The sequence below is a fragment of the Saimiri boliviensis genome, chromosome 10 (genome assembly GCF_048565385.1).
Source record: "Saimiri boliviensis isolate mSaiBol1 chromosome 10, mSaiBol1.pri, whole genome shotgun sequence".
In the NCBI taxonomy this organism is placed as follows: domain Eukaryota; kingdom Metazoa; phylum Chordata; class Mammalia; order Primates; family Cebidae; genus Saimiri; species Saimiri boliviensis.
Genome location: NC_133458.1, coordinates 20,162,253 through 20,187,802, shown reverse-complemented (window position 1 = coordinate 20,187,802; position 25,550 = coordinate 20,162,253). Strand labels below are relative to the sequence as shown.

The 25,550-nt window shown below is 40.0% G+C and overlaps 1 protein-coding gene across 6 annotated transcripts in view; it reads right to left on the bottom strand.

Moving 5' to 3' along the window:
- Positions 1-25,550, bottom strand: part of DGKI (diacylglycerol kinase iota) — a 468,091-nt gene that overhangs the window by 8,157 nt on the left and 434,384 nt on the right. For all 6 annotated transcript variants that reach the window (XM_010340506.3, XM_039472800.2, XM_074379024.1 and 3 more), the window contains 2 exons: positions 14,483-14,520; positions 10,534-10,654 (listed from right to left, as the gene is read on the bottom strand). In XM_010340506.3, the coding sequence (XP_010338808.2) occupies positions 10,534-10,654; positions 14,483-14,520 (159 nt within the window). The remainder of the gene's footprint in view (positions 1-10,533; positions 10,655-14,482; positions 14,521-25,550) is intronic.

The window sequence follows — 25,550 nt, the reverse complement described above, 5'->3', positions numbered from 1 at the left end:
GGTGGACTTTAACAACCAGGGCTATTTCTCATTCTCTAACAAGTTGCTTGGGATGGTGTTTTATGAAGCATAATATTAAGACTATAAGGCACTATGCGTATCATCTAGAGTACAATTCCACTTTTTAAAAAATTTCCCTTCCCAGATTAGAAAGCAGTATTATGCACACACATCCAATGACTATAGATGCATCCTCAAGAATGGAAATATTGTGTGATTTGCCCCCTTCACAATGTTTTAGGTGCTCACGAATCAATCCATTCAGTCTGCAAACACTGTTTGGAGTGTCCATCTGTCTAGCTCTGTACCACTGATTCTCTCCTTGTCATCTCTTGCCCTCTTCAGCCTGTAGGTATCAGCTGAGACTTTTCCCCCAACAAAGGCCTTTATGATCCCACTTCAAACAGTTTATTAAACACCTGCCTATACAATCCCTCACTTTATGTACTGACCCTATTTCCTATAGTTGAATGAGTAATGAAATTTATCATCCAAGTTAGGACCACTCCAGGCAAGGGGGGATATATGATCATGTTACTGATTATGACATTTATCAAAGTATTTTTAAATAACCCGATTTATCTCTCCCCATAACCAGACTCTAGAAAACCCCTTAAAGTTTTGGCCCATGCTTTGTCTAGCATTGTGTCATTCCTTGGTGCCTACTACAGAGCCTGGAGCTAAGGAGATGCTTAAATATTTGGTTGAATGGATGAATAAATACGCTTGTAAGTGCCAAACACAGTTCTAGGTATTGAGTATTTTAGTCTTTAGAAAGACGATCCACAATCCTGGGGATTTGCTCTCTTTATTGGTGGATATCATTATTATTAACAATGAACTTACTATGCATAATAAGGAGGGGAAGAAGAGGTGATGACTCTCACCCTGAAAGTCATTGGCCAAGGAGAATATAACAGATGTTATGGGATTTCCCAATTCTCCTGGTTATCCCAATCATCTTGACTTCCTCTCTTTCACACCTGCTACTCACTCGGACCAGGCGGATCTTCTCTTGCAAAGTCTCTCTTATTTTGTCTTCTCTGTTTGTCCTATTTGACAAATACACTTCCTAGCCGGTACCTGCCTGGAACATTATTAGCATGCAGAAGTAGTTCTCAAGAAAGATAAGAAGGTCTTCTATTATCTAGGTTTCTAGGTTTTCAGTATAGCATATCTACTGCTTACTCCCAAGTATTTAAACACTGGAGCTCACAGTCTTTCATCTGGAACTGTATTTCCTCAATTTGTTCCTGGGGTTCCATTTTATTTATTTATTTTTTCAAAAACACTAAAGTGGTGACTACACACTCAACCATGGACTTCTCAGGCTTTCCCAGCTCTCCCTATCCATAATAGCCTCATATCTAAATCTGACATGTTCTTTAAAAGCTAGTCTGTGACAAGGTCCTCTGAAAAGATTTCCTTTGACAGGAGGAATCTATTCTTTCCCTCAACTCCTAAAGCACTTGTTTGATTCTACCCTCATACTATGTATTCACTTTTTGAATTCATGCCTTCCATAAATAAATTATTCTGTATCTGTTGAATATAAGAACACCTTAATTATTTTTTGTATCCTTCTTTCACCTACCCCATATTAAGGAAACAACAAAAAATTAACTCATTCCTCTTTGTTCCTTGGTGCTTTGATTCTAAGACAAAATGAGTAATGATCTTCATCCTCCCACATACCCAAAATGCAAAGCAGCAAAGGGCAGTGATTAGGAGTGAAGTTTCTGGAGCTGTCCCTTCTTGGTTAAAAGGTCCTGTTCTACTACAGACTAGGTCTTTGGCAAGTCTAATTAATCTCTCAGCCCCTTAGTTATCACACATATAAAGTCAAATTAATAATAATATTTATCTCACAGGGTTGTTGTAAGAGTTCAAGAGGGCCAGGCACAGTGGCTCATGCCTCTAATCTCAGCACTGTGGGAGGCCAAGGCGGGTGGGTCATTTGAGGTCAGGAGTTCGAGACCAGTCTGACCAACATGGTGAAACCCCATCTCTACTAAAAATCCAAAAATTAGCCAGGCAGGGCGGCATGCACCTATAATCCCAGCTTCTCAGGAGGCTGAAGCAGGAGAATCACTTGAACCCAGAAGGTTAAAGTTGCAGGGAGCTGAGATTGTGCCACTGCACTCCAGCCTGGGTGACAGAGCAAGACTCTGCCTCAAAAAAAAAAAAAAAAAAAAAAAAAAAAGGAGTCAATACACATAGTGTGCTTAAAACAGTGCCCGGCACACCACAGCTACTGCCTCCGCTTTAGATAGCATAAAGTGTCCTATTCTCTGTCCTCCCTGTCCTGAAACAGCAGGTCACACTATGTCAAGCTATGGGAACATCAATGGAGGAAGGTGATGTGGAAGGGTTGCATTACTCCCACTTACATGTGAAGCCACTTGTTGACTCCAATTCTGTGTCCTGAGAACCAAGCACCTCAGGCCTACTTAGCTGCCAACAGGGCGCTCTTCGCAACGTCAACAACAGGCTTAAGCACCCAATGGTCCTCTTAAAGAGTGCCTGACACCTTCAGCGAAGATTCTAAGCCACTCATTTTGAAAGGAATTCCATGAACATGAGTAGCCTGGACTCATTAGTAGCTGTTCCCATTGGTACTGCTAATTGCACAACTATTTAGGCAGCAGAGGCCTTGTTTACTTTTCCCCTTCATTCGGCACTGTCATTCAGAGCTTTCAGAAGAGTGCCATGGTAGGTCCATGGTCCTCCAGGGTCTTAGTCTCTACGCACGTGAGGGGATCCTGAGGCATTTTAATTGGGCTAGAATAGCAATAATTCACAATATGAAGATGGGGGCAAGGAAGAGAACTATTCTTCACAATTTCTGACCGGAATCGCTACAAATGCAGCCAACCCAGAATTATTCCAGAGCTGATTATCTAGTCTGTGAGTCAGGCATGCCTGCGGCTACCCATCACTCTCCCTTCCTCTGCACCCTTTCATCCTCTGCAGCTGACAGAGGTGAGAGGCAGAGGCACTAATACTAAGGCAAGAAACTTTTGCTCTTAATTAATATCTAAAAAAAATGCCAATTAAAGGGTTTTGGGAACGGCTCTGAAAGAATCAATTTAATTAACTTCAACTTTCCTTATTCTCCCATCAACATAGATAATCACAAAATAGCAGAACATTTTGAATACTGGCCAGGAAGAGGCAAAAGCGGCAGCCGGCTGACTACAGTTGGGAATGGGCAGCTATTTTTAACAGCACAGGTACATTTTCTAATCATTTTTTAGCGTGCTTTAAACTGACTGCATAATGCTAGCAAGGAAGGGGCTACAGAGAGTGGATGCCAGGAGAGGCCTAAGACAAGGCTATTCTTCTCCTTATTTGAACTTGCACTCCGCAGCAGGGAGCCGGGCTTTAACTGTACAATGTGGAGTTTAACTGCACCGTGTGGCTTTTAGTGTATAAACAATAATACCTGTGATTTTTGGAAAGTTAATGTGAGTCTCACTAAAAAACGAAAGGAGGCAAAAGGAGAAAAACAAGAGAGGAAAAAAATAGACTAGTCAGGCACAGTGGTTCATGCCTGTAATCCCAGAATTTTGGGAGAGCCAGGTGAGAGGACTGTTCGAGCCCAGGAGTTCAAGACCAGCCAGGGTAACATAGCGAGACCCTAACTCTACAAAAAAATTATTAAAAATTAGCTGGGAGTGGCAACACATGCCTGTAGTCCCAGCTACTCAGGAGGATAAGGAGGGAAGATTCCCTGAGCCCAGGAGATCAAAGTTACAGTGAGCTGCGACTGCACCACTGCACTCCAGCCTGGGTGACAGAGCGAGATCCTGTCTCAAAAAAAAAGTAAAATAAAAAAAAGACAATTGAATTCCTTCAATGTATGTGAAAGGGCAGCATTTGGGTTTGGGGCTTGTTTTATATACACATACATTCTGATTGCCAACACTATGCCTCTCCCCTAAGGAATTTCAAAGGAGACCATCAAACTGTCAGCAGATAATTCACTATTGTTTAATCAGTAGACAAGGAAACCTCAGGCCTCCGTCTCTTTCAGGATTTACTAAAATGTCCAATCTTCCTCCCTTGGCTGACCTGCACCAGAAAAAAAAAAAAAAAAAAAAAAAACTGTAAAATCCCTATTGAGGAGATTTGGGTGCAGATTTCTTCATGAAAATTTCAGATGAAAATGGCCACGGCTCTTCCAGAAACCTAGACCAGTGGGCACTTGAACTCTGCTTATGACATGCACAGGACCCCACCCTGCATTGTGGTTATCTATCCACGTTTCATTTGCCTTGCTGGTATTAGGAATATGGAGGACCCAGACCATCTCTCACATACGGATGAGTTTTGGCAAGTCACCTAACTCCGCTATGCTTCCGTTTTCAACACCTGTCAAATAGAGGTGAGAGTTTACTGTATAGGGTTGTAAAAATTAAATATGAGAATGCATTTAAAACACTGAGAACAATAGAGGTTAGTGGAGATTGTTACAGATACTTTTTTTTTTTTCCTTAAAAGTGCCTGGGACAGAATTAAAATGTTTTCATGAATGAATGAATGAATAAAAGACATTTTAAAAGCATTTTGGATCCCAGCCAATATCACTTTAAGAGAAAGATTCATAATTGAAACATGGATTTAAAAGACTGTGTATATGGGAAATGGTCTGAAAATTAAGGGAAAGAAAATTCTGTTAAGTGGACATACACATCAGTATTCAGGAGAAGCCCAGGGAATGCGAAAGGAAGCAGAACTTCACAAATCTTTCAAAACAAGACAGTGAACATCGTGTTAAGTAGCCAGGCCTCCCAAATTACAATGTTGCTGCCCAGTACTCATTCCATAGGCTCTTCTGTTGGATACCCAGCTCCTGCTGATGTGACTGTGTCATCAATATTATATTTGTAGTATATATGACGTGCCTTTTGTCACATGCATCCTTTAATTTGCTTCCCACACCAATGCCTCCGAATCCCCTTTGCTATTCCTTCCACTTCCCATGGCCTCTCTCTGGGCCCTCATTTCCCATTAGTCTCCCTGACGCTGCCAGCAGACCATTCCAAATCCTCCCCTGCCACAGGACAAAAGCTGCACAGATGTGGGGAGAGCTGGCACTGGGAATGCTAACAGCACTGTCATCCTGTCCCAGCAGGATGGTGGTCGGTTCTCTCTGGGACCAGAGGCAGAAAAAGGGGGGTTAAAAAAAAGAGAAAAGAAAGACTGAAGACAGAAAAAGAGGGAAGACAAAATAACCCATTGAAATCAAAAAGGAAATGCATGAGTGAGATTTCTATCAGGAAAACCAGTAGGGGGCAATGGGGTAGGCGTGGGTAGGATAAAAACAAAAGAGCAGAGTGTGCAGGGTGGCAAAGGAAAGAAACAGCACAAAAGTCCCTTGGAGGGGCAAATGAGGGGGGAGGGAGCAGGCAGAAAATGTGGTTGAAAGGAGCTGAAAAGCAGGAGCCACTGAGAGGAATCTCAGCTGGAATCCCTGCATCCTTAGTTTCTCTCCCAGTCTCTGTGGGATTGTTAACTCTTCCTCCCTGAGTCTCTTTTCAACTCTCTAAATGTCCAAATTCCAGTTTTTCATAAAGGAAAGCAGCATGCTATATACATGAGAGAAGACATCCAAAGGAAGATGATGCAAGCTGAGAAAAAATTCAAGCCTCCCATGGTGCTTTCAGAACACACAGCACATCTCCTGTTGCACAGCCCCCAGCCTGCTTTAAAAGAGCCCATAGACGAGAAATCGATTGCTGCTTGTTGTGTCTGGGAGAATAATTAATCTCAGGACCCTTATTCAGGTCTCCTCTTGATAGTGGCCCACACTCCTGACCAGGGCCAATGAAGAAGAGGGCAGAGCAGAGGGGAGAGGGGCTCAGGAGTCGGGCTGCAAGAAGCAAATGAAGTGTCAACTCAAGAGCCACAAACAACATCAGTTGTGCCCCTGGAGAAGAGCCATGGATTCAGCAGAACTGCAATTACTAAAGGCATCCTTACAGTCAAGTCTGAACAGCTTTGCAGATTTATGTTGTATGAAACCATGGGACAGACATAAACCGAATCGTAAAAAATAAGTAAATAAATAAAGGCTTTGAGAGATTTGCAATATTCAATAATCAGGAAGAATGTCTTTCTTGATTTTTGGCATAGTGTAAAAGTTTTATTATTTTTTTCATTTACATGAATTCAAACTGATGAGACTTACCCACTGCAAATCTGATGCTAATTTAAAACACAATGCTATAATCTGGCATATATCCCTAAATCCCAGACTTACTGAGACCTCTGGGAAAGGCTTTTTTTTTTTTTTTTTTTTTTTTTTTTTTTTTTTTTTTTTGGTCAGGTCAGGGTATTCCAGAGTTATCATCACTGCTAAGTTAGGAGATACTATTTCAATCAACAGGGATCACCTTAAGGAGGTGATGACAGTATAGAGAAAGGGTAATGTTTTCTGAGTACTTGTCCCTGATTTCAAGAACCCTCTGATTTATAGGAGTTTCTAGCATCGAAAAGACAGGAATGGTTTTGCTATGATAATTTTCCATAAAATGCAATGGTTAATGTAAACTGAATCAGCAACTAAAGATACTAAAAAACAAACACAAGGACAGTTGAGCTGAAGTGTTTAGCTCTTGTGGCATGAGGTGAATTAGGCTATATTAAATGATTTTACATCCACATTTCTGAACAAATAAAAAGTATAAGATAGATGTCAGAATAAAATTGACAATGTCTATGAAGGCTGATAAATACTAATTTCAATAAGAATCAATTTCATTTGAGTCTCCATCATTCATCTACAGTAGTAAAGTGTTAAAAAAATTGCCATCTATCAAAAATGCAGTGATCCTTGGACTGAACATCACAATAACATTTCATTTGGAAACAAAAGAGATGGATTGTGCTCTCCCATCTCCACAGTCTTTCTCCCTGTGTGATTAGAAAGCCTGGTGAGGCAGAAAGTATATACAATGCCTTCTGAGACCTCAGGAATTGTTTGCTGAGAAGTGAAGTTAGGATGATGACTATGACTATTGTGTTTCTTCTCGTGAGCATAAATATTAAGCCAATTAATTTATAACATCTAACCAAAGCATTGGAAAAATAAGCACCCCCATCCCCCTAAAAAAGACTGAATTCCTTTGTGTCCTTGCATTCGGGCAGAGTGGTATTGTGTGACTCAGTCTTTGCAAGAGACACTGCAGGTTGGTGAGAAACTACTGATTTGGATTGGAATGTCAGGTTTTGCTCAAGGCTCTCAGAGAGAGCCAGATGAATTCATCAGCCGAAGTGTGTCTGTAATGATCTACATTTGGGGTTACAAACACCAAGCCCTGTGAGTATGGATTAAAGGTACTTTTAAGGACCCTGTTTTTGGAGGCAGGGGAAAGAGAGGAAGTAGAGGAAGTGAAAAGCCAGTGTGTCCAGGTGATATCATCCCAGGCTGCATCAATCACGTCCCTGAGGTGGCTTAGGTGAGGAGTTTTCCAGTTTTCATTTTTAGTGTAATCATATTTCAACTATTGCATGGGCTATACTTATGCTAAAAACTTCATTATTGTTATCATCTTTTTTTTTTTTTTTCTTCAAGGGACAGGGTCTGGCTCAGCTACCCAAGCTACAGTGCAGTGGTACAATCCTAGCTCACTCAACCTTGACCCCCCGGGCTCAGGCAATTCTTCTGCCTCAGGCTCAAGTAGCTGGGACTACGGTCCCACCATGTCAGGCCATCTTATATTTGTATTTGTAAAACCTGGATTCTTAGGACCCAGAACTGAAATAAAAATAGAAAAACAAAGTTCTAAGGGATTCCAGGTGAGTCAGACGTTCAGGACGTTGTGAGGGTAGCGTCATCACTTTAAACTGCAGAGAATGGGACAGAAGGGAGTGTGGTAGATTATATATATCCATGAACTAGTCACAGTTCCTGCCATCAAACAGTGGAATCTGTTTCCCAACTTTTAAGTCTGGGCTGACCCTGTGACTTGTTTTAACCAACAGAATGCAGTAGAGATCAAGCAGAACTTTACAGCTTCGCTTCAGGACATCTGGCAGCTTCCACTATCACCCCTAGGAACCCCAGGACTACCATGCTGTGAAGAAGCTTGGGAAAAAAAAAGACCAGGTATTGAGAAGGCTTAGGTGTCCTGGCCTCCCAGCCATTCCAGCTGAAAGCCCCAAACATGTGAGAGTCCATCTTCAATAAAGCCTCGTCAAAAACAGGAGCTGACTACAGCCTCCTAATGAGACCAAGTGAGACAGTGGATACAGAGAGGATCCTAGGACTAGGGGAGGAAATACTGCTTCTCCAGGAAAGGTAAAAAGATGGGTGGGGGGCAGGGTGTGGAGAGAGGGAATCCTAGATTGTGCTGTCACTCAAATAGATGGTCAGTGTTCTCTTCTAACTCCAGAGAGAAGGTAGGTGGGCACCAAATGGCTTAAGGTATCCAAGTAAGTATTCAATCTCTTGGGTAAAAGGCAAATGAAAGAGGGTAGATTGAAAGTGATTAAGAAGACAGCAACTAGGAGAACTTTAAACTTGTGCTGAAGAAAAATAAAGTAACAGTATACATCTAACCCTCACCTGAGCTTTGTGCAGTAGAAATCCCGAGATATTTTCTTATTAAAGGAAAAATAACGTAATAGCATTGTGGTTTCACTCTTGCCTGGAAAGGAGTGCTTTTAACTGCAAGAGATTAATTAGCCAGGGAAATAGGAGAAGGAATGATAATAAGCCCCAGACTTAGCACCAAAGGTACATCCCACCTACCTAAGCTTTCCAGGGCAGACAGGTTTGAAATTATCCAACCTATCCTACAAGGAGTAAAGAAATCCTGTAACACAGCTATCCTGATTTCATGGCTTTTCCTTTTTCTAACCCGCCCTTTGTACTGTATTTCAAACCAAGGGTTTAAGCATAATCCTCACAGTGAGAAGGTACTGAAGACAAAGCAAAGGAAATTTAACATGACTGCTAATCTAGTACCTACTTTGCAAGGACCTTGTAAAGATCAAATGACAGGATGTGTTCACTATAAGCAATTGGCAAATATGTGCTTGATAAATGGTAGCTATGTTATCTATTTGTGGCTTTACCATAGGACTTAACACAGCTCCATATATCTGTTTTAAGTTTAATTGTACACACGATCATATTTTTTTCTTTAGCCTACAATTGCTTGAAAACAGTGACTGTATTTTATTTTTGTGTGTGCACCAGTCTATAACAGGCAGTTCCTGTTAGGCACTACACAAATATTTGTTAAACGAATGAATCAATGACTGGAATAAGGCATACTTGCTGAATTGCATAAAAAGAGGAGGAAAAAGGATGTGAATGTTTACTAGTATGTTTACCATCTACAGGCTGAATTTAGGTACAAAAGGAGTCATACACAGGCTGACTGTCAGGCTCAAAGAAACTTTTCCAATCTCTCTGTATACCAAAGTCCAGCAGAATTAGACTCTTTCATTCCTTCTCATTTAAAAACAGCCTAGCTAGGCAGTATTTTTTTCCTCTTTATTCCTGTTCTTTATTCCTAGAAATACTATGAAACATGAGAAATTGAATGTAACAGTTTAGATTTGGTATTCATCAAATATGTTTATGCTTGTCAAGGGTTTTTAGAGGCAGATGCTATAGTGCATGCTAGTTTCTGCAAACGATCTAGCACCAAATTAGAAATCCAGTTAGAAAGCAGTCTGGAAGGTTAGTATGATCTGCCACAGACAACACAATAGTACCAGACATTTTCTTTTTTCTTTTTTTGAGACAGAGTTTCGCTCTTGTTACCCAGGCTGGAGTGCAATGGCACAATCTCGGCTCACCACAACCTCCATCTCCTGGGTTCAGGCAATACTCTTGCCTCAGCCTCCCGAGTAGCTGGGATTACAGGCATGGGCCACCATGCCCAGCTAATTTTTTTGTATTTTTAGTAGAGACAGGGTTTCACCATGTTGACCAGGATGGTCTTGATATCTTGACCTCGTGATCCACCCGCCTCAGCCTCCCAAAGTGCTGGGATTACAGGCTTGAGCCACCATGCCCAGCTCAGTACCAGACATTTTCAAAGAGAATAAAGTGTAACTTGGGTTGAAAAGATAAATGAGATCAAACAGGGGAAAAAAATGAGAAACTAGAAAGATGGAAAAAATTATCCTCATTAATCCTCACAGTGATGAACTACAAATATGGATTAGGTAGGTGATCCCAACCTGTTCATTTACAGAAGGACCCTAGGAAAAATATAGTGCATGATGCCAGGCTGCATTTATTCTTGTCCTTTACTTTTAAAAAACTAATTAGTCTGAAAAATAGCCTGTAAAGAGCTTGGTATGAACACTGTTTCTATTAATTGCTTGGTTAGGATGGCCCATAGGTATCAGTGGTCTGCAACCATGACTGCCTCAAATAAGCAGGGGAGCCAGCTAAACATTTGAGAGTATTTCTGCCATTCTGAAGAGTGCCTGGATGAAGGGTATCTTAGAAAATGCAATGGGTTTCACAGATAAGTGATCCTGGGTAAGTTCACTATGCCTACTCACCGTGGTCAAGGATATATTTCACAATCTCCCCGTTGCCGGTTTTAGCTGCGTAGTGAAGGAGTGAACAGTGGTCTGGTCCCTGAATTAGCAGACTGCCTCCATTTTTATAGCTTTCTATTAGCTGCAAGAGAGACATAACGGAAAGAAGCTCAGGCAGAATCCGGAACAAGGATAACAGCTAACTGGTAATAAAATAAGAGTCATGTAGCAAACCACAAATGTTTCTAGCCTCAGAGGACAGAGAGGAAAGTCAAAATGATGAAGTAACATTCCTGGACTGTTATCACTCACAGAGATGACCAGGGCCTCTTCTAACTCTGGAGAGAGTCTATGGGTACTGAGTAGGCTCGGGAAACTGAGTCATGGTGAATTACTTTTTTCATTTATTTTCTGTGCACTGGTCCCTATGGTCTCTGTCCCAAGAGAGTGAGGGGTGGAGTGGAGAAGAAAAGCATCTCTATGTTGGCTTAGCATTCTCTCGAGTGAAAGAGTAATTATGGCCATAAGCAGGAATAGCTTGGCGACTGTAGCTAAGCTCCTTGCCTGTGTCCTTTAGTTTTTCTTTAGTCGCGTGAACCTAAATACCAAATATCAACGCTGCTTCTGTTTCTCCTGCGTAAGATCACTGCATACAAGTATAGACACATAAGCAAGCATCGTGCACGCACACACATGAACACATGCCTGGCTTCCGTCTTCATCCAGATCTGCAGCCCAGCCTGCAAACCTTCTGTTAATCACCCAATACATACCTAACAGGCTAGAGATGATCTGCAGAATGAGACCCAAAATGATTCAGAAAATGTAGTTGCTTCTACATGAGAGAAGACTGGGGAAGAAAACCAGAATTCTGTAGCCTGAGAATAAGGTGGCTAAATGAGGATATGGTCTAAGTTTATAAAATATTGAACAATACAGAAAACGTGAATGGTCCCTCTTCTCCAAACTACAGTATATCAGGACAAGAGTGCCTGCATGAAGCTTCTAATAGGTACTTTTAGGACAAAAAAGAATTAAATAACCCAGCAGGTAATAAGCAAAAGGAACACACTCTCTTTCAAGAAGTTAGATGGCACATATTATAGATAATCAAACATCCCATAAGGTAAAAGAGCATAAATGACATAAATGCAAAGAATAAGTCCTAGTGTTCTATACCATTGTAGGATGACTCTAGTTAATATATATTAAACAGTTTTAAATAGTTAGAAGGAGGATGTTGAATGTACCCAACATGAAGAAATGATAAATGTGTGAGGTGGTGAATATGCTAATGACCCTGATCTGATCACTGTATATTATAGGTATCGAAACAGCGCTATGTACTCCATGAATATGTATAATCGTTTGTCAATTGAAAATACTTTTTTTTAAAAGGAATGTAAATTCAGACTTCATGTCTTCTCTCAAATACATCCATAGAACTGTCATGGGCTAGATGCCAAGAAAATAAATATGAATACAATTCAGTAACTGTGCTCAGAGCCCTCACAGCCCATCGGGGAGATGGACCGGTAAAGAATCACACTGTAATGGACAGAAACACCATAAAGTTCTCAGAGAAGTACTAGGGAAGCATGAAGCAGGGGACAGAAACAGAGCCATGGAAGACCCCCCAGGACACGGATCAAAAGCAGTAAGTAGTTGAATGGAGTTAAAGAACATATGGGACTTTCATCCCTAAACTGGGGGCCAGGAGGGCAGGAAGAAGTAGGCGACAATTTTCCACAAAAAAAATCTAAAAGAGAATCCTTTTCTATTCAACAGTATTGTCTTAAAATGACACTCCCCTTCTTTGTGGGGAGATTGACAAAAGACAGCAGCATGGACCCAGCCAGACCCCTTCAGGGTCAACTGGCTTGATCCTGCCTTCCTGTGCTGTTTCCAGACACCACGAACATGAAGTTACTCCATGGGCATTTTTCACAACCCAGTTGTCCAGGAGCTATTTGTGACAGTCTTCATACAGGGGCGGCTCCAGAGATGTTGTGTTCTCTAGTATCTCTCTCTCGCTCTCCTTCTCTCCCTCTCTCTCTCTCGTGCAAACACAAATGCATGTACCCAATTTAATATTTAATAAATACTGTGCTTTCTACTCAGGAGAAAGAAACAAAAGAAGGTAGAGAAGAGAAAGAAAGAGGGCACTAATATGTGAGAAGGAAAATTAAAGAAAATACGTAAGAGAGAAAAAGGAAAACCTTAAGCCCTCGGTAAATATTCCATCTCTCGGTAAATAAGGTGTTATTAAGTCATGTTTTAGTCATATAGGAAAGAATTATAACAGAAAATGCATTAGAATGGTACAAAAATGCTTGCGGTTTCTGTCACTGAAATGACAAAAAAAAATGAATTAGTTTTGCACCAACCTATAATAAGACAACCAGCTGGATATAGTGATTTCCCACATTGCAAATGATTCTCTATTTAAAAGTATGAAAAAAAAGTGTGATAATAAACTCAGGGTCCTGGGAAATCAGTTACCTAAACTAAGAGCATATAGAAAATAAAATGGAAGGGTCTCAAATGTACAGGGCTTTGCAAAACTTTCTGCTGTAGAAACTCCCCACCCCTCAAGGGCAGGAATCAATTTTATTCATGGCTTTATTTCCCACAATTTGCATGGAGTACAGGAGGTATGGGCTTAATCCCACTGGTAAGAAATCGCACTGAACCCATCAACATCGTGTAATATGTTGCAATATAGTGCAATGGTGCACTATGATTTGTGCGGTGGTACAGGTACCATTTTCAGGATTATGTACCTAAAGAAGGCAGTTGATCAAGATGTTTGCGACATTTTTACCATTTGTTTTCTTTCTAGTACCCTGTTGAAAAATGTAGCACTGGTGTCCTTCAGTTTGTCCAACAGACGTGCCCCACAGAAAAGTTATGTCTGGGGGTAGGATTTTTCAGCTTTCTCTTAGGGCTATTGGTTCCTTGATCTGCAATGGCACCTTACTCCACAGGCTGAGGAGTCAGGCGTAGCCTCCGCCTTCAGGCAGCTGTCATTATTACAAAGCAGATCAGTTCCAGCAGAGGGTGTATGGGCAGTCATGGGCCTGATGCCTGAAAATGATGTGGGACCAAACACAGCTTTAGAATATTCACAGACGATGTTATATTATATAACAAATATTTGTATTTCCATTATGTGTAGCTATTTAAAAATGCAGATCGACACTATCAGAATATTAAAATAGCTAACATTTTAGAGCCCCTTACACGTAATAGGAATGGTTCTGAGACCTTGATATGCATTATTACATTTACTCCTCAAGACAAGCCAAAGAGAGAGGTAACATTATTCCATTTTACTGATGAAGAAACTAAGGCAAAGACAGAATAAAATAATTACACAAAATCACACAGACAGCGAATGACAGAGCCAAGATCAGAACTCAGAAAGTCTGAGGTCAGATTTTACATTCACCCTCAGGGCAGTGATGACTGCTTCCTTCCTTCTGAACAAAATTCACCAGAAAACACAAGCACAAATTAAACTATTCCAGGTGGATCGGATTGAGGGTCCTTGTTTGGCTATCATCCCCAAAGTATAAAACCATAACAAGGAAAGATTAATCTCTGACCTGAAGAATGCATTTCTGAGTGTTGTCCAGGTAATTCTTACAGATGCATTCATTTCCATACCTGCCTGAAAGGAAATCTTTAAATTCTTCAAATGTCAACTTTTAGAGAGTAGGAATTCCTGGCACTGTGCACACTGCATCCTGGGGACATGCAGTTCATTTTAAGTAACTGAGACAAGTGCCCTGATGCTCTTGAACACCCTCTTTGCTCAGTTCTCAAAAGAACATCCTACCGCTTCCACTCAGCCAGTGCAGGCAGTGGGATGACACACGATAGATGGGAACATAGAAATTTGGTGAGGAATGATGTTGACTTAAAATTCTTAAGGAGTCACCAAAGATTTGGTAGAAAGATATCTTACCTTCATAAGATCACCAGCTATTACTGCCTGCAAAATTGCTGTGAAAGACAAAAGAAAGATGTCCCATTAGTAGAAGACCCTTTCGTTAAAATGTCACACAAAGTTGGATCCATATTTTGGACAAGTAGTCTACATTTGGGGCAGGAATCAGGGAAGGAAAATATCTTGGTCAAGCAGACTGAGGCCCTTCCCCACCCAGGTAGCCATTCCATGCATCCTTCCAGAACTCATGTGTGCCCCGCTCCAGCCTTGGTACAGCAAATATTTAAAACATTGGAGTCACACATATTGGGTTCAAATATCAACTTTGAGCAGTAGGACACTGGGCAAATCATTTAACCCCTCTGAATCTCAGTTTCCGCATTTGTAAAAGAGAAAGTTTAAACTTAGTAGGGTAGTTACAAGGGTCCATGAAGTCCTGCGAATGTTCCTAACCCAGCCACGGATGCAGAGCAGGTGCCTAATCATGACTGCACTTGCTTCCTTCTTCTGGTTCCTTCTACTTTGCTCTCTTGGGATTTAAGCAGTCACCAGTCCTTTTGGGTTTTATGATAAATACCTATTGCTAGGAATATTAAGAAGACTGGAGACAGCAGAGAGGAATCAAGTTTATTTTAATTGTGTTCTCAAGAAAACAACCATGTGTTTGGCAATTAATTTATTGATGATTCTTATAAAAAAAAAAGGCTAAAGGTAATAGGTAACTTAAACTACTTTTAAGAATATGCAGCCTTAGCAAATCACACTGCCACGTGTGTACCTATGCAACAATCTTGCATGTTCTTCACATGTACCCCCAAACCTAAAATGCAATAAAAAAATAAAAAAGAATAAAAAAGAATATGTAGCCTTAGGGAAAAAAACAGACATATCTAATGATTCATGCATCTCATTCTCATGTGGGGTATAGAAAAGGAATGAGAGGCTGGGCACAGTGACTTAAGCCTATAATCCCAACACTTTGGGAGGTCAAGGCAGGTAGATCATTTGAGGTCAGGAGTTCAAGACCAGCTTGGCCAACATGGTGAGACCCTATCTCTACTAAAAATACAAAAATTAGCTGGTGTGGTGGTGCATACTTGTAATATCAGCTACTTGGGAGGTTGAGGCAGGAAAATCGCTTGAACCCGGGAGACGGAGGTTTCAGTGAGCTGAGATGCACCACTACTCTCCAGCCTGGGTGACACAGTGAGACTCTGTCTCAAAATGAATGAATGAATGCATGAATGAGTGAAAAAATATCACGAAAGGGAAAAATAACATATGCGTGTCCAATGACAATTTTGGTTCCTAAAGGAAACTATTTGTATCAGGTTGGAAATGGTCCTTTTGGAGAAATAAATATCTTGATTTTATAATTACACATATATTAAATTTTCATTTTTATTTTAGATTCAGGGGGGTGCATGTGCTGGTTTGTTACAAGGATATATTGCATAATGCTGAGGTTTGAACTTCTATTGATCCCGTCACCCAAAGAGTGAACATAGTACTTAACAGGAAGTTTTCAGCCTTTATCCCCTTCCCTCTCTCCTTCTGCAGTTCCCAGTGTCTACTGTTCCCATCTTTATGTCCATGAATACCCAAACTTTAGCTGCCACTTACAAATAAGAACATACAATATTTGATTTTCTGTTTCTGCATTAGTTCACTTAGGATAATGGTCTTCAGCTGCACCCACGTTGCTACAGAGGACATTATTTCATTATTTTTTATATCTGTGTAGTATTCCATGGTGTATATGTACCACATTTTTTTTATCTACTCCATTGCTGATAGGCACCTATGTTGATTCCATGTGTTTACCATCCTAAATAGTACTAAGATGAACAGTGAGTACATGTGTCTTTTTGGTAGGATGATCAATTTTCCTTCAGGTATATACCCAGTAATGGGATTGCTGGGTCAAATGGTAGTTCTGCTGTAAGTTCTTTGAGAAACCTCCAAACTGCTTTCCACAGTGGCTAAACTAATTTAAATTTCTAACGGCAGCGTATAAGCATTCCCTTTTCTCCACAGCCTCGCCAACATCTGTTATTTTTTGACTTTCAAAAAATAGATGTTAAGGCTTTAAAGTCACAAAGTTTTAGAAGAAAAATAATTTAAATGTATTTTTGCAAAGTGATATTTTATCCTTATTTGAGTAGTCTCTCATATAGAGTTAGCCAAAAGTGCTGTATCATGCATTAAATTACATGGAGTCCCCAGTTTTCACTGAGCAAAACCCCCAAAGCTTTTACATTGCATATTTATGAGTCCTGGGTGAGCAGATGCAAAGAACCATAAGCATGTTAAACTCACTCACTGGCCTTGGGCTGAGTGCCTTCCCTTTGACCAAAGCTGAAGTCTTAGAAATGTATAGAAATAATGAGGCTGCTTGAGCATCAGAGGAAACAGAAGGTAGGAAGAAGAAAAGAATGGGGGGAAAAATGGAGAACAGAAAAGAGAGAAGAAAAGCTCCTCTCCATAACAAGCTATAAGCGACATTCTCTTGGCATTCCCCTCAGAGCCCTAGCATAATGCTTTGCACCTTGTAGGTACACACCAATTAATTGTTGAACTGACTAAAAAGAAAGCAAAGAGAGAAAAGAAGAGAGATGAAAATGAGAGAAAGGGAATTAATAAAGTGTTATGTGTCAAAAAAAAAAAAAAAAAAACTGTGAAAAACATGGTGTCTCACTCTTCCTTTTATAAATGTCCGCAGTGGAGTTTAAAGTAAATCTCTCGGGGTATAGTGGCCCAAATCAGCACCATAGCACAGAACCCCATGAGAGCCTCTGTCCAGTGCCCTCAGAGAGTTCACCACGCAGAGAACTCTACGAGGCTCTGCAAGGCCTATAGACAGTGAGAAAAACACTGTTGTCAGGTTTGTAATGTGAAAAAAGACTCTTAACTGGAGTCTAATTCTAATGGCTACAACTTATTGGACACATACATTTTGGAAGTTATTCAATTTGTTTTGAACCAATTCTCTCATTTGCAAATGAGGTTAACGGCTGCACTGCTCACCTCTCAGCAGGATAAAATTTTTAACGTGTTTTATAAATAGATATGTTATACAAACAGAAGGCACAGTTTTCAGTACTTTGTGACTGCACATAAGTACATGAAAAAGACACATGAACCTTCAGGGAGCCTACCAATAAGGGTAAAATTGGCATGTGAAGCTAAGCAGACATATCTTGGTTAATAGAACTCAACAGATTAGAAGCACAGATAAATGAGCCAAGGATGTGGTGTTTAAACCCAAGATACAAACCCTGCATCAAAGGACAGGGAAGGAGAGGCTGAAGAAAGTAAAGCCAGCCCTCCATATCTACGGATTCAACCAACCTCACATCAAAAATATCCAAATAATAATAATGATACAACAATAAAAAATACTATGAATTTTTTAAAAATACAATGTAGCAACTATTTATATAGCATTTGCATTACATTAGGTATTATAAGTAATCTGGAGATGACTTGAAGTATAGAGGAGGATGTGCATAGGTTATATGCAAATACTGAGCTATTTTAGATCAGGGACTTGAACATATGTAGCTTTTGGTATCTGCAAGGGATCATGGAACTAATCCCCCACATGTATCAAGCGACAGCTGTATTAACAATCACAGCTCCAGTAGGACAAATCAGTCTGGACTTTGACACTATAGGATGTTCTCCTGATGGAAGTAGAATGTCTCTAATAGGAGAGAAATAAGGTTAGAAAAGTTGCATGAGGGAGCAGTTAGTGCAAAACCTTGTATTGAACACAGAGAAGTTCAAAAGATAGCCTATGTTCTTGGCCAGGAGCAGTAGCTCATGCCTGTAATCCCAGCACTTTGGGAGGCCAAGGAGGGTGGATCACAAGGTCAGAGTTCAAGACCAGCCTGGCCAAGTTGGTGAAACCCCTTCCCTACTAAAAATAAAAAATAAAAAAAAAAAATAGCCAAGCATAGTGGCAGGTGCCTGTAATTTCAGCTACTTGGGAGGCTGAGGCAGAGAACAGCTTGAACCCTGAAGGCAGAGGTTGCAGTGAGCCAAGATCATGCCACTGTACTCTAGCCTGGGTGACAGAGCAAGACTCCCTGAAAAAAAAAAAACCAAGCCAAACAAAAAAAAAACATAGTCTATGTTATCAAGACTGTATCTGTATTGAAACATTTCTCAGAATTTAAAAGTTAATAAAAAGAAGAGAGAAACACAGAAAGGAGAAAGAAGACAGAAAAGGAAAGAGAAATGAATTAATTAACTGAAAGCATTTATATTATAAAATCTGCTGCATGTAAGCAACAAAGAAAGATGATGAAAAAACTCCCCAGGACAAAGGCTATTCAGAGATCACTAAATACATAAATTAATAAAAGTAGGACAGTCTGGCTAAAACTCTTGACTAGGTGTAAAGTTCATAGAAGGTTTCTTGAAGCAGGTGAAGTTTAAGCTGACTGTCCCAAGACACATGGATTAGTGAGCAAAGAAGGTTTGAAAAATTCTTGCAAGATGAAGGAATGATGTGAACAAAGAAATAGATAAAGGTAAGTCATTGTGTCTGAGGGAATCTGTAAAGATCTTTGTGTTGCCACATCTGAGATGGAGAGTAGTCTCAGGTAATGTAATCCAGAGCTTCACTCTCCAATTGGAGCTTCATGCTCCAATCCAGGAACCACTCCAGGGGGTGAGTCTGACACCAAGATAAGGCATTTAAATTTTATTCTCCTGGTGATTGAGAAGCTATTGAAGTGCTAAAAGCAAACCAGGGGAGCATATAAATGTCCTTATGCATGCCAGTGTGAGTCCCTTTCTCTCCTTCTAGAAACAGTTAAGTTCCTACCTGCTCCTTTTCTCCCAATAGGGAGCATTAATAGCCTCTTTAACTTCTACCCCATATCGGTCACAAGCATTGTTATTTATATTTGTTGGTTTCCAACAGCCTCCCAGTTTGAAGTCCCCTTCAATAGTTAGAAGATCATATGACAGAAACATAAACACGAATAATTTCCAATTGTGCTGGATAAGAAGAGCATGAATATTTATTTTAAGTCAAGCAATACACCCAAGGGTAGCTATTATGCAAACATTATTAGGAACAAGGCTCACTTCTCTCTTCTGATTAATGTCCTTTCCTATGAACAGGGTTGTTTAAGATTTCCTCCACGTAAAAAGGGCCTGAATCTATTATTATTCAACTCCAGATAACAACCTTCTGAAGGATTGAGCTTAAAAACAAATAATGAGTTGTTATGATTACAATATTATTATTCATAATTTCTTGAGCTTGGAGCTTGTCTTCTTGCCTTTCTCAAAACTCCTTCAAACTAAGGAAACGATTCTCCAAAATTCAAAGAAGGAAGGACAGCCAAGTTGTTAATGGACATAAAAGTTGTTAAGTATATGAATAAGTTTCTTGGAAAATTAAATCACAGAAACTTACGAAGACAAGAATGTAAGGGGGTAGAGAACTGAGAAATTGGTCACTTTTACAGGTTAGCAGTTGAATCATTACTCCATAAGAACTGGTTTGTTTTTCCTTCTGTGCCATATCTTCAAATAAATTGTTGTTCAGTACACATACCAAGACAGAAAGCTGGAACTGGGAAGTCAAGACTTCCAGGAAGGAGCCGCCATCTTCCTTCTCCCAGTCTCTCTCATATGCTCCCATGAGTCTGGATGTGCTCAGACATTGACATGTGGAAAGAAGAGATGGCTTCTATCGTGTGGAATCAGGAAAGGGAGAAGACAGCTGCTGTGATTTGAATGTTTGTATCCCTCCAATATTCATGTTGAAACTTAATCCTCATTGTGGTATTAAGAGGTGGGGCCTTTTAGGAAATGATTAAGTCACGAAGGCTCCATCTTCATGAAGGATATCAATGCCCTTCTAAAAAAGCCATTAGAGAGCTGCCTGGCCTTTCCATGTCTTCCACCATGTGAGGACACAGTCTTCATTTCTTTTTGCTTTCCCATTATGTGAGGATGCAGCAAGAGGTTGCCATCTCTGAAGCAGAGAGAAATTTGCTAGCACATCTATCTTGGTCTTCCCAGAAACCAGAATCATGAGAAATAAATTTCTGTTACTTATACATGATCCAGTCTAAGATATTTTGTCCTAGCAGCAGGAACAGACTAATATGCTCACCTGTTCCCACCATGCCAGGCCCATAAGAAGGCGGTAAGAAGGCAGCAATTTGTACACAACAAACTTTATCACGGAGCTTACGTTTTGGCAAGAAGTACAAAACAAAATCTGGCTTATTATTAGGAAGGGATATACCATAATTGAGTCCACATTCAGACTGCCTGGGCTTAAGTCCTGTGAGTGCCACTAACTGCTATAACTTCGGGCAAGTTAATTTACCAAGCTCCATTTCTAACCATGGAAAAATGAAAAGCAGTTCTTTTGAGGCTCTACCTTGCAAATAAGCTCAAGGCACGCAGAATCTAACCATCATAGTACCTGGTCATTTGCAGAGAGCAGTAGGGAGTACTGATGTTTTTAGCGCCATCACACAGAAAAAGACTATTTTAGACTAAGGTAGAATTTGGCATGTGACTACTTTTGAAGGGATGGCTTAAGGTTGTAATTACTGCTGTGCAGAAGAAAACATTGGGGAATACAAAGCATGCAGAACTTGGCAAAGTCATATATATATTTGTGATTCTCAATGAAGCAACTGAAATAACTATCTTGGTACATACAAAGTAGAATCACAACTCTGCGTGTGCAGCCCAGTGGTAGAGCATTTGACTGCAAAATAGAATCACAACTCTGAGCACTTACATCTATTTTTTAAATTTAATCATTCATTTTTTTTTTAGTTTTGAAAATAATATCCTATTACCAAATTGTTGCCCACCCATAGTAGCAGTCATCTAACTATTTTTTTCCAAAATCATAGAAGAAAAAAATAAAAGTAAATATAAAAAACTGCTAAACAAAGAATGGCTTGTAGAGATGCAGGGAAAAACATCAGTTGATTCACTGAGAATCATAAATATATCCAGCTTTGCCAGGTTCTGTGAACTTTTACTCCTAAATATTTTCATGTGCAAAGCAAGAGTCACAACCCTAAACTATTTCTTGAAAAGTAGTAATACTCTACCGGTAATCTAGAGCTGTATTTGGTCTTAGTCTAACCTTTCATTTCATAGATGAGTAAATTAGGGCTTGAGATCTGAACTGACCTTTGCAGGATCCCATAGATTAATTAGCAATCCAGTTGAAAGACAAAGAACTCTTGTTTCATTTACTTGCTACCTACCTTCCCCAGGTCTGAGTTTCTTCCACCATACAATGCTGTTTCTCCTGTGTTAAACTTGGAGCAGCACAGCCAAAAATGAAAATAATAACCCCGAGGAAAAGTTTCATGAGTGCATGATGTACAAAATGAAGTTAAAGTAAATTTACAATTTTAAGTCCCAACTTTTTGTGTATTCCGACAGAGACACAATCCATGGCAAATGTTACACGTATAAGTCTCTTGATCTGATCATACTGGAGTCTTCATAGCTTGCCTTTATTCAATCCATTACTTCCTGCATGGCTACCAGATAGCTTATACCATAGCTGCCCAAACAGCGCACTCTCTGAGATACGTATTTCTGCATAGCTTTTCCTGTATTTACCTTATCAAAAACATCCTGTCCAATTTTTCTACTTTGTGAGCAGCCAGCCATGGTACATGAGCAACAAACTGTGAAGGCTTAGCTCACAAAAATGAAATTTAGTATAATCGTCAAACATAGCAAAGGTAATCTAACACACTGGTATGGACGCCACTGAGGATTATGCTAATGAGGCATAAATGGGAAGCAGCTCAAGAAAAATGACTGTAATTAATATAATTCTATGTAGCCATACCAAATAAACCCAAGATGAGGTGAGGAAAAGAAGGAATTACATATATTTCTAAAGACCTCTGTATTTTAATCTAGACCTAGAGGACTTTTTCACAACCAGTAAGAAGATTTGTGACAAATTATTTGTTATAATAAAAGTTAAAGTACTGAAGGTTTTTAAATAACATATTAGAACAGATTTAAGATTATTCTTCTAATGACACGCAACTCTGCCAACTATCTATTATCACATAGCAAAACATATGGCTTAAAACCCAATTATTTCTTTTGCTGAAAAATCTGCATTGGGGGCAGGGTTCTGCAGAGACAGTTTGCCTTTGTCATACCTGGCAGCAGTTGGAGCTGCTCCACTAAGAGATGAAAGATTCACTTTCAATATGATCAGACACATGGCTAGTAACTGGGTACTGGCTTCAGCTGGGTGCCTTGGTTCCTCGCACGTGGGATTCCTGGGCTTCCCACGTGCTGCCTGGTTTTCCTCATAAGATGCTAGCTGGGTTCCAAAAGCATCCATCCCAAGAGCCCAGTGATCAACTCACCTTGCCTTGGAAATCCCTAGGTATCATTCCTGCTGAAGTCCCACATTTGCCCATATTCAAGGAGAGAGAGAACATAGACCCCACATTTCAATGGAAAGAGCATCAGAGTCACATTGCAAGATGAGTATGTAGGAGGGAGAAAATGCCATGGCTGTTTTTGAGAAGTACAAACTGTCCCATCGCACACTTGAATTGTGATGTGCTTTGAGTCGGAGGGCTAGCGTTGACTTGTTAGTGTTGGGGAAGGGATATGACCAACAGTCTTGTTACTTATGTCACTTATGGGAATGTATTATGCATACAGTGTCATCTAGTTTGTGTCATGAGTATCTTGGCAGAAAAATTTAAATGGCTGAAAACTGCTTTTCTGAAATAACAGCTTTTTGGAGAAGAAAGAAAAAAGAAGCAGGGGGAAGACTAGGCAGACAACTAGTGCTTGTTGGACTGAATTAAAAATTCTGTCTTAGGTGAGTCTGTCCCTAATCTCTCATTAATAATCAGATGTGGCTAAGAGTGGTGGCTCACGCCTGTAATCCCAGTACTTTGGGAGGCCAAGGCAGGTGGATCACCTGAAGTCAGGAGTTCGAGACCAGCCTGGCCAGCATGGTACAACCCCATCTCTGAGAAAAATACAAAAATTAGCTGGGCGTGATGGCATGTGCCTACAGTCCCAGCTACTCAGGAGGTTGAGACAGGAGAATTGCTTCAACCAGGGAGGTGGAGGTTGCAGTGAGCTGAGATCACGCCACTACACTCCAGTCTGGGCAACAGAGCGAGACTCGGTCTCAAAAAACAAAAAAAAAGTAAAAGAAAAAACAATAAGATGTAAAAGAAGAGACTCTTCCAATCTCCTCCCCTTTTTCCTCCTTCAGTCAAACACTCACTGAATTCTAGGTTTACACCCCTCACACTCTACCTACCAGCTTCTCCTCCTTTGCTGAAACATGGTGCAGAGCACACATCTCACACGGCTACCTTCTCATCATCCCTGGGATTAATCCATCAGTGGCATCAAAAGGCCACTGAATACTACAGTGGCCTTGTATTCAAACACCACCTGTGCCAAATCCACCTTAGAGTGTGTAACCATAGATAGGAGACATAAATAGGTTTTGTTTCTCTCTAATGACAAGAGTTAATCCCCAAATTCAATTAGTTCCTGCTAATTAAATGCATGAATATAGATTGGTTCTTTCCATCTGCTGTAGCAATCCTTTTGAAGCTCCTATTAGCATGGAAGCGATTTCTGTTTGGAAAAAAAAACAAACAGCCTCCATCTAGTGTTCCCTCCTGGCAGAAAACCTCTACCTTGCTGCCAGAGGACCAGGATGTGCTCCCTTCAAAAGCAGTCAGTTCCACTTCTTTTCTTCACCACTGGAATTGGCTATAAACAGCACAGGGACCAGATGTCTCTCCAAAGCATCCCATTTGCTTATCTGTTGTTGTAAAATTGTTTAATTGTTTCACATATCTAAGTTCTACTTCTGCAATTAAGTCATAAGCATGAGGACATTTATTTCTCTTTGTTTTATCCATACTATATCTTTCACTGAAATCTCCAAGGTACAGAAAATCAATGAAGCACTTTAATACATAGTTCGTTGATCCTTTTGACCTGGTGATTCAGCCGGCTATCATTTCGATACACTTGAAACTCTGGATTGACGAAGACATTCTAGGGAGTGTCTACTGACCCCTGCTATACTTTGCAATCAATTTTGAAGTCACAAATATTTTCACATCTCTTTGTTAATTTCATGGTTTTTATTAGATGCATCTAGTAAACACAGCAAAACACTACTGCAACTACCTCATTAGATCAGCAATGTTTATGAGTCAAATCAGAGCTATGCATCAGCAATAACACTTGTTACTTCCTGGAACACTGACAGTAAGCCTTAGTTCAGTGTTACAGCAAACCTCATAGGTGAATTAATTTTGTTTAAGCACTGGGTTAGTGAAAACGAGCTCATGGGTTACAGGGCCAATGGGCTCACACTCTTCCAGAATCACAGCATGTCACTTTTAGCCCACTGTGTAACATATGTGCCACCAGCCCAAAGGACCAGTAGAGGTCTTAAAATACCTTCTTGAAAATCTCTATAACTCAATATTAATGCTTTCTCTTCCGATAAATTAATACCATCACCTTTGGATATAATGGGAAAACATATTTTTATATAGTACCACCATCTAATGTAATATACAGCTATCTCCTTAAAACTAGAAAAATATAAATTCATTTCAACACCATATTATAGAATCCTATTAACTATTTTGTTTGGTAAACATTAAGCTTGCATAAAAATCCAGAGGGGAGTTTTCATATATGTAAAGTATTTTAATCATGAACCTAAAATAATTACAGTACACAGTATCACTCTTTCCCCATTCTTAATGTCTGAATGAAGTAATATGTGTGTTGGAAACTGATGTAGCAATGCAAGAGTTTTTTTTTTTTTTTTAATTCTAGTACTTTGAAGGTCCTTCAGCCCTACAATGTTGAAAGAGTTTAATTTAGATTGCCTAACTTTGTTTAGTTTTACATTTCTGGCACTTGGATGATAAAGCTATAATCCTGAGAGGATAAGAGAAATGGAAGAACTAATAAACAAAGTCCTTAGTATCTCCACAGATGAGAGGAAGGTGCCATGGAAAAGAGAAGTGCTGCTGGCCTGTAGTTCTGA